This window comes from Carya illinoinensis, chromosome 1, assembly GCF_018687715.1.
Source record: "Carya illinoinensis cultivar Pawnee chromosome 1, C.illinoinensisPawnee_v1, whole genome shotgun sequence".
Lineage (NCBI taxonomy): Eukaryota > Viridiplantae > Streptophyta > Magnoliopsida > Fagales > Juglandaceae > Carya > Carya illinoinensis.
Window position 1 is genome coordinate 37,524,339 of NC_056752.1, and position 9,613 is coordinate 37,533,951.

Genomic DNA, 9,613 nt, shown 5'->3' on the forward strand with positions numbered 1-9,613 from the left:
AACCGAAGACCGCGCCGACGCAGTCGAGACCGATGGCATCGGTTTTCTCTTCCCCAGTCGATCGGTTTCGGCCAGTTGAAAGAGCCCCTCTCCCACGTCGGTGGGGTTTCGGTTTGGCGCCGAAACCGACGCCGACGCATCGGTTTACAGCCCTAATTGATATGGTTGGCTTTTTGCCTTGGAGGGTTTGGGAAATCGTAGAAGGTGGTTGTAGTTACCAACTCCAACTCCAATTCCAACTCCTCACGTTTCTTGATTTTGGTATCAACCTCCACCACATGTTAAGGCCTTAAATTTCAAGTGGTCAATGAGTTTGGATTCAACCTTTTGCATATGAAACTTGCACCAAATGCCATTTGTTTGTTAAGCGGCACATAAATTAAGTAATCTTTTTTTTTTTTTAACCAAAAGGCAATAGTAACTATCAAAAAGTAACTTTTAAATTAAGTTGCAGCTCAAACCTGGAGAGAAAAACAACCAAAATGAGAAACAGAGTGAAAAGACTTGATGATTCTCAAGATCAGTCTCCCAACTAATATTCTCAGAATGCTACGTGCATGTGTTTGTGTTTGTGTTTGTGTTTGTCATAACTTTGGCAGGGAAAATGGGTTGGACCTGGTTGGTATATGGCTCATTCTTTGGCTTAAATCTAGTCAATCTTCTTGTTCAATGGCTTAAGTTTTTATCACTGTCGTTTCTTATATTTTTTTTTTACTTGTAATGTCATTATCTTTTGTTCTTGTAGGACATGTCATTCCATTTTTGGCCTGGACACTTTCTTTATCTTTACTATTATTATTGTTGTTGTTGTTGTTAGTATTATTACCATTATTTTTGCCTGGAACTTTTAACTTTTAGATAAGTCCAGTTCATATGGGTGGGAAAGTTGGAGCATATACTGTAGTCAACAAATTGGACTTAGAGACCGAAAGTGCTGGTTACATATCTTCTATGTTTAAGTAGTGGAGTATACATATAAGTGTTAATGAGGATGGTGAAATAGACCCATCGCAAAAAATCCAAATGAAGCAGTGAAGGAGATTTGGATCTGACAGAGTATTGCAGAAACCCTTCCTGATTGAACTGATGATGATACAATGGCTTGTAATTTTATATTTTGTAATGTAATTAAATACCAAATAATGTAATATGAAGTGAGTTATAAATATTAAATTTCTATTTTTTAGATGCATTTAATTAAAAAGATAATTAGTTTTCTATATAAAAAAATAAAAAACCGGATTCATTCGAATTTCGGCCTGGTCACAATGTGGGTATATCCGGGCCAGAACCCGATCCGAAACCCGGATGAATAGTCATAGCCCAGCCCACAGCCCAGGTAAAATGTCAGCCCTCCCCCCGCCCCTCCCCCTTAGTCCGCAGTTCTTCTTCACTATTGAATTCTAACTCTAGGCTCGGCTTCCCCTACCCCCGCATGGCCTCTCTCTCAAAATCGTACCCGTGACCGCACAGCCTCTCTCTCGGAGACCCACTGCACGACATCTCTCTCTCTTCTGGACCTCTGGTAAGCCCTATCTCTCTCTTCTCCCTTCGTTGTTTGGATGGATGCATTATTGCCACTTTGTTCACAGAAGAATGGAATGATGCGAGAGCCAGCATGCAGGGGGCGCGGGTTGGGGACGGGGATCTCTCTCTCTCTCTCTCTCTCTCTTGTTGTGGATTTATTTTTTTGGATTGTTCTGGGATTTACGTTTTTTATATTTTTTGGATGGACTGAGTTGTTTCTTAGGTTTGGATTGATAGATTGTTTTGGATGGAGTTAGGGCTGTGTTTTTGGATGGACTGAGTTGTGGGGCTGGCGGTGAGGGACGGTAGCAGCGGTGATGATGTAGGAGATGGGAATGGCGCCGATCACGTTGCCCACAAACTCACTTTGGCTCCGATAGGAATGCAAGGGGAGCACGGGTTGGGGATGGGAAAAGGCTTCTACGCCGGGATTTTGTGGGCGAGGGAGAGCGAGATGTGGGGCTGGCGGTGACTTTGCCCACAAACTCACGCTGGCTCCGACAGGAATGCAAGGGACGCAAGTTGGGAACGGGGAAGGCTTGTACACTTGGAGAAAATCAAACACAATACATGAAAAAGAAATTAATGGAAAAAATTTAGATTGCTGATGTGGCATTAGGCAGTTTGTGGGATCCTTTTTTGGATCCCTTTGTCGTAGGCAGTACTGATAAAAAAAAAATTGTGGTTAATGGTTCAGCATATTAAGAATTTGCTTTTTTATGGAGGCCCATTTGTGTGAGTCTGGGCTCCGTTTTGCCTAATCGAGGTTCTGCAATTCTACGCACAGGTTGAGTCGCATATTCAGGACTCTTTCTTACAAGGGTTTACAATTTTTTAGGGTTTACCAGATCTGATATATATCTATTGTTAGGGTTATTGAATCGGAGCATGGACGGGGGAGGAGATGTACTGAATATAAAGAAGTGGACAGTGTTTTACCCAGTTTACATCAACTCAAAGAAGACGGTGGCTGAAGGGAGACGGATAAGCGTGAGCAACGCATGCGAAAATCCCACTTGTGCTGAGATTGCCGATTGCTGCAGCCATCTCAAGCTCCCTTTTGCTATTGAAGTTCGTTTTCTCTTCTTTTTATGATTTCAATTTTTGCGCTTTTCTATCTATGGACTAGTGCTTGTGTTTCTAATGGGTGTTTGGGGAGTGTTGTTGGCAGATAGATAAGGCTTATCCACGCGATTTCATGCAAAGAGGGAGAGTGAGGGTATTGCTGAAAAAGGAGGATGGGACTCTCTGTAATCCAGCCATATCTTCAAGTAAGGACAAATTTTGTTAATTACTAGTAGTTTAATTGTATAGTAATGTTTATATAGTTTTTACTTACAGGTCTTGTGACACAGTGAGCCCGGGAAATTTCTCATTGGCTTCCTGTTACTATTTCCCTGTTTACATTTTTGCTTTGAAAATAAAATATTAAAAAAAAACTTATGAAAAAAATATATATATATATAATTTTTGATGGATTAGGATTTTAGGACAAATGGTCTGTGCGATACACAATGAAATAGGCTAAAAATTGTTTCAAGATCTTCTAAAAGTCATGAATGTTGTAGTGGAAAAATGCGAACCATTTAGATAAAGTTAATATTAAGAATTTTAAGAACGTTGGGAATATCATTTTATCTTTAAACCTAATGACTGATTTCCAACAAAGACCTATGAGTATATAAAAGTTATTCTCTTTCAGTTGGGCTGCTGTACATGAAAAACCTTCCACTGATCTTTGTTTTACTGTTCCCTGAAACATTTGACATTCTTGTCTGACTAATATGCAATTAATATATTAAATTAAGATGGAAAATTATCACCCATTCAGTTGCCTTTCTTATTTGAAATGTCTGTTTGGGTTGGAAATCTGATATTATTGCTATCGCAGCCTTCCAGTTTGAAAATCACAATGTGTTAGAATGCCTTCCTTTAATAAGTACAATGTGTTTGAATAACTAATCATATCTTTTTTTAGTTTCCTTTTGGAGAAGTTATCCTTGTGGTGTAACTCAAATTTTCTGTGACGTGCAATTTATTCCCTGAAAAGCAAGGTCCTGTACACCTGTGTTCCAATATATGTAATAACCTGGTGTCTAGTTACCTTGAAAAGAGGTTTCTTTGCTCCTTTGTGCTTGTTAATAAATATCTTCTTACATTTTTTTTTTTAAAAGAACAGGGGTTTCTTAATCATGCAAACATGCATTAATATGTAGGAGACAGTGTTTTATGTAGCACCCCTGTTGAGGTGCGAATAGACTTTCCTCACTTGGGTTCTATAAGGGGTGCTTGCATTTGTGAACTGATTGGATTTTCTATGTTATAGCTTATCTGCCCATATTACAAGGTGATTTGGAGAGGTTAGTAATGATTTTCTTGAATGCATTTCATAAGAGTAATGTTTTTTACAAGTAAGAATCCATCCTTTATTAATAAGCACAAAAGGTGCAACTCAAGTATTTTCATTAGAAGAAAAAGTGAAGGGGTGACAAAATCTATTTTCCTTATTTGTGATAGTTCTAATACTGTTTTTATGAATCGCCCCAATAGAAAGCCTAAGCCACATCTTGAACATGCTCGAAAGGAAGTAGTCAATGCTACAATTGAAGCTCTATTGGAATCATTATAAAGAGCAAGAGCTTATCTCTCCCAAGCAGTGTGGGGGTCCCATACACCATCTAGACATTAATTCGTACAAGGTATCACAATTTCCTCCTCTTAAATTCCCAACATCTTTGATGGGCAATTCCATCGTAGGTGGCACGACTCAAGTCCTATTTTTCTGAATGGGATAGACTCTGATACCATTTGTAATGCCACAATGGAAGGCCCAAACTATATCTGGGCTTTACTCCAAAAGGACTAGTCAATGGTATAATTGGAGGCCCATTGTAATTATTATAAAGAGTATCTCTCTCCCAAGCAATGTGGAATCCCATACACCACTTGCACTCATTAATTAGTATGGGTCATATCATTTCTCCTCTAATTATTTATGGTGAGGGGGATGAGCGTGGGTGGATACTTGCTAAATGGAAGAGATGAAAATTTGTTGCTGTCTTGACTGCTGGTTTTCCACAGTTCTTATCATGTTGTGGATATGAGCCTTATTGGTGGATAAAGCATGATTTGATAATTTATATGACTATATGAAGAGGCTATGAATGGTTGGCTTAATTCCATCTATCATGCTCATAGCATCCATGTCAGTTTTGGGGACATGAATAGTTTATTTTGGTTGCTATTAGCCCCTGGGTAATAGTTCTTCCAGCTGTGAATATATTGACTCTTGTGGTTAATCTCAATCAGTTGTGCTTGTTATAAGCTTTTTTTAGTTATTTATTTATTTTACCATTTCTGATATCATGCATTGCTTAGTGATATGAACTATCCATTTATGTGATATGTCCGTCTTGGAAGACCCCTTTCTGGGAACTCTGGTGAGAGTCCATCTTATATGGATATTGAAGGGTCAAAATCTTATAAAGCTCAACCTCTCTCTGTCTCTCTAAATGTAATTATGTACTTATGCTCAACCTGTTCAAGGATGTAATCTGCATATAGATTATCAGAAGTCGTCACTGCCATTTTTGGGGTTTCTGATTCACAAACTTTGTGCCTGATTTGTCTAAGGAGAGGTTGATTCCTTGTGCCAATAATGTTGCTCCCGCAGGGGGTGGGGGGTTCATATACTTCATTTTATATTTCTTTGATTTCTTTGAAGGGAGCAGAGAAAAAACTTAAAAGAAAACAGAGAATGAATAAACAATGTAACCGTATTAGTCATTTCATTGAAATGTCCGCTTGCACAATTTAGAAGAAATGAATCTGCATTTTCTTTGTGTTCATCTTTGTTTTGATTTGATTGTTTTTGTAGGAAAACAGTTGATGCTTCGTGTCGCTGAGTTGGTACCTCGGCATCCTGGGAGGGTGAAGAAACAGGAGCCTGCATCCACATCCACTGCTGGACCTTCCAAATCTGGAAAGGGTGGAAGAAAGAAGAGATAGATCCCATGCTGTGAATGCTAATACGAGTTTTCCTTTCAACGTGGTGGCAGGCATAGGGTTTTGTTAGATATTTCTCCAAACGTTCAAACAAGGCAGTTAACTGTATAACCTTTAATGGGTTTGCTTGGAACCTTTTTGTTACATGCTTGAAAGAAAACAAACGACAATGGACATTAGGTTTTTATGAACACTACTACATTCGAAATTGACAGGAATAACCTGAGAGATTCAAAGGTGTTGTGAATGATATTGTTTTGGCTTTGGCAAACACTGGTTGAAAGTCATACATGGTGAGTTAGTGAAAGCACTGGTTTGGTGCGATTTTGATCCTCCATATAAAGCATTTAACCAATTGAAAATTGTGCATGCACACATTAGTTTTTACAGGTCCTAATAATTCAAGGTGGTTTCCAACCCCTTGTTCTTAAATTCGAATAAGCTAAAGGCAATGAACGTATGTGTAAGCACATTATTTGTGGGATCTAGTTATAAATAAAAATTAAAATAATAGTATATTCTTTTATCTTACTTGATATGGAAGGCTTCTAAATGAACAAATAATGCTATAAATTACACTCTACATTCTATTATCAAAATGTGACACGTTTCATCACCTCTCAATTATTTTTAATGTGACACTTTTCATCCTCATTGGATATCTCGTGTGGTACTTTTTATCAGTATCGAATTATTTCTTTTATATATATATATATATATATATTTTTTTTAAGATAATTCAAAGGTTGATGGATAAGTAGAGCTTCTATTCATCATCTCTACATATTATATTTATTTATTTTTATTTTATTTTTTTAAAATTTATTAAATTCTTCTATTCATCATCTAAATATTATACATTTAATAAGAAAAAAAATAAAAATATGGTGCGTAAAAATAATAAATAAAATTTTTCAAAATCTAAAGCTGCCACAAAAATGGGCTCCACAGTTTCCGGGCTTTTAAGGGCAGAAACCTGAGCCCCGGCCCAAAAACTAGGGGGCCCACCTTCCTGCCTACCACTGAAAAATAAATAAATTAAATGTGAGCAGCAAGAGAGCAGCAGCAGTTTTGGAATTGGACGACGATGGGGACTTGCTCTACGCAAGCATACGGAGAGGCATGGTACTGGGACAAGCGATACGCTCACGAATCGGGACCCTTCGATTGGTACCAGAAGTACTCTTCCTTAGCTCCTCTCATCAATCTCTACATACCACGCTCTCACCGCCACCATCGCATCCTCGTCGTCGGATGCGGAAACTCCGGTCTCGCTCCCTGCCATCTGAGCACCTTCCGATCTCTCGCGATCTTCAATTTTCCATAACGTAAATTCCTTTTTTTTTAATTGCAGCATTCAGCGAAGGCATGGTGGATGATGGTTATGCGGAAGTGGTCAACATTGATATATCCACTGTGGTGACTGAAGCTATGCAGAAGAAATACTCCAATCGACCACAACTCATATGTATCTTTTCCCTCTTTTAATTGCATACGCGTGTATATACATACACATATATGTGAGTGATGTACATATCTGTTTACTATTGTTGTGGATGGGGAGCACTGTATTTATAAATTCATCCTTTTCAAATTGGGTTTATATCATTAGATGTTTTTATAAAGTGTCAGTGTGAAAAAACCTGAGCCATTTAATTAAAAATAATGGTTATTGTTTTAAAAACTGCACTGTAGACTTGGAATCTCTAGAGAATTGGTATCTGCACAAGACTGATATTATTATGAGCCTAACTATCTCGGATAGGAATTAGTGCTCCTATGTTCTAGCATGGGCCACTTTAGCCGATGCGATGCACATAATTTCGAATTTTAACAAAAATTATCAATTTTTGTTGTTTCTTATTCTCCATGCAATGGAGAGATTCGATGCTTTGAGCTGTAACTTTCCTTAATAACTAGACAGACATGAAAATGGATGTTCGAGATATGAGTGCTTTTCAAACATGTTCTTTCGATGCCGTCATCGATAAAGGTACTTTACTTGCTTATTTATTTTGATTCGATTCCATTTGTTAGAGGGAGTTATTGTACTTGAGGTTTTCTTTTATGACATCTCTATTGCTTTGCCTGTTATTTTTGTAAATGGTTTGTCATGTCATTTTTTTTTTTTCGTTTGGTGTTCCAGGGACTCTAGACTCTCTCTTGGTGAGTGCTGTATGTTTGTAATACTGTTATATTTAATTGAAACGGATTTCGGTTATAGCAATTTTCTTTTTCCATAGTGTGGAAATAATTCACAGCAAAACGCTTTCAAGATGCTTAAGGAAGTTTGGAGGTAAACGGAAACAACACCGTACTATTTGTTTTAAACTTTTATTTTATTTTCTTGATCTTTTCACCATTATTGAAGCAGTTGATGACAAACTATAGGGTCCTCAAGGATAAAGGAGTTTATATTTTGGTAACGTTACCATATACTCTACCTTCCCCTTTTTCTGTTAGGAACATTTCATGCATTTGCTTGAGCTATGCCAGTTATCAAGTGGTAATATGCAAATGCAGTTTTCGTCCCCTTTTGTCTCATTAATCTCCATAATGCATGCTGCAGGTCACATATGGAGCTCCAATTTATCGCCTACATTTGCTGAGAGATTCATGCTCATGGACAATAAAACTCCATGTGATAGGTTGGTTAATGTCTTACTCTAGTGTTTATCGAATGAGATTTACATCTCAAGCTCAACTATTGGCTTCTGTATCTCTCTCTCTCTCTCTGTTGGGCTTTCCTTGTCCTGAAGCTTGGAATATTAGAAGTTGAAGCCAATATTCTTGGTTTGGTTGTAAGTTCTTTTTAAGGAGATGCAACTATTGGATTTGCTAGAGTTGCATTAGGCATTTAAAAGGTGCTTAATTCCTAGAGTGATCCCACTAACAATATTAGGCTCATGTTCTTGGCTTCTGCTGTGTTATGCATTTTATATATTTTTGTTACACCTGGGTCAGATGTATATATGCCAATTTCTACCTTTCAATACAGAATCCTTTGTTTTTTGCTTTTCATTTTTTTGAGGGTCTGAAATCTACTATAATGCTCCTCTTGAGCTTCAGGGAGTCACAATCAAAGGTAACGTGCTGACTGTTGTCATATCCACAGAGAAACTCCTGCTGGGAGAAAGTTCCGAACATCCAAAATGGGAGCTGACTAATCCCCTTCCATTGGATGATGATGAAAGCTCTGTGGGAACACTGCTTGGAAAGAACCCTGACGTCCATTATATATACATTTGTACCAAGGTTGGTAGTTAAAACTTAAAATCCCTTAACCATAGCTCATTCACTATCTTTGTGTCCCTACTCCCGAGTCAAGATGTGTGAATGCTTCTAGAAGAACTTATGTTTAGTTATTTATACACACTAGCTGGGGAAAAGGTCAGCCATGTATGACAGGAGTCCAGGATGTATCTTTTGATCATGTTTTAACAAGCTTTTCTCCGCCCTTTTTCCCTGTTCTTTCCTTTTTCTTCTAGGATGATTCTTTAAAGGCAGGTCTGAAACCTGAAGTGGCAGTTGGGAGTGGAACTGGAACATAAGCACGTTCAACCTATTACATAGAGATTCCTTCTGTGTTGTACTTTGAAGTTATAGAGCATGTTGCTACGGCACGTAGTGTTAGCTATTTGTACTGCTTGTTTCTCAATTGGTCATAGGTATAATTCCATCGAATCTCTAATTCTGTCGAAGGGATTGTAATCAAACCAGTTACTATTTAACAGTTTGAATTTCACGGTGTTTCTAACATTTGGCAACAAAAGCATGCAAGTAGACGTGGAATTTATTATTGACCATGTGAATCCCTTGGTAGTACTTAGGTACGGTTTGGATTGATAACCACTCTTATTTTATCTTATCATTACAATTTTTTTTTTAATTTTTACACAAAATATAATAAATAAAAATAATGTTTGATGAATATTGTAAGATTTACTTTACATGTCGCTTGTTCGAAGTCTTAAAATTTTTAAGAAACCCAAATATGTGAAGACAATTATGTTGCGATCTTACGTATCAAAACTATTTTTGCCAAAATTCAAAGAAACTGTTTCAAGCTTTGTTTGTTTAT

The 9,613-nt window shown here is 37.5% G+C and overlaps 2 protein-coding genes and 1 long non-coding RNA gene across 5 annotated transcripts; all 3 read left to right on the forward strand.

Moving 5' to 3' along the window:
- Positions 1–1,363: 1,363 nt before the first annotated feature.
- LOC122317073 (signal recognition particle 19 kDa protein) lies at positions 1,364–5,803 on the forward strand. 2 transcript variants are annotated; one of them, XM_043133979.1, is made up of 4 exons: positions 1,364–1,525; positions 2,399–2,598; positions 2,699–2,798; positions 5,405–5,803. In XM_043133979.1, exons 2-4 carry the CDS (start codon positions 2,416–2,418, stop codon positions 5,533–5,535), a joined length of 414 nt encoding a protein of 137 aa, XP_042989913.1. In that variant the 5' UTR covers positions 1,364–1,525; positions 2,399–2,415; the 3' UTR covers positions 5,536–5,803. The 2 variants fall into 2 exon arrangements, with proteins under 2 accessions (XP_042989913.1, XP_042989921.1); XM_043133987.1 differs by lacking the exon at positions 1,364–1,525 and adding an exon at positions 1,785–2,314.
- Positions 2,805–5,007, forward strand: LOC122317085. The gene is made up of 2 exons (XR_006244375.1): positions 2,805–3,887; positions 4,078–5,007. It is a non-coding gene; the product is annotated as an uncharacterized LOC122317085 (long non-coding RNA).
- Positions 5,804–6,582: 779 nt separating the features above from the next.
- LOC122317151 (EEF1A lysine methyltransferase 4) lies at positions 6,583–9,344 on the forward strand. Of its 2 annotated transcripts, XM_043134097.1 has the most exons (9): positions 6,583–6,800; positions 6,887–7,000; positions 7,457–7,525; positions 7,679–7,698; positions 7,776–7,828; positions 7,924–7,954; positions 8,102–8,180; positions 8,648–8,787; positions 9,021–9,344. In XM_043134097.1, the coding sequence occupies exons 1-9, from the start codon at positions 6,620–6,622 to the stop codon at positions 9,081–9,083; spliced, it is 750 nt and encodes a 249-aa protein (XP_042990031.1). In that variant the 5' UTR covers positions 6,583–6,619; the 3' UTR covers positions 9,084–9,344. The 2 variants fall into 2 exon arrangements, with proteins under 2 accessions (XP_042990031.1, XP_042990040.1); XM_043134106.1 differs by lacking the exon at positions 7,776–7,828 and having other exon boundaries at positions 7,907–7,954.
- The last annotated feature ends 269 nt before the right edge of the window (positions 9,345–9,613 follow it).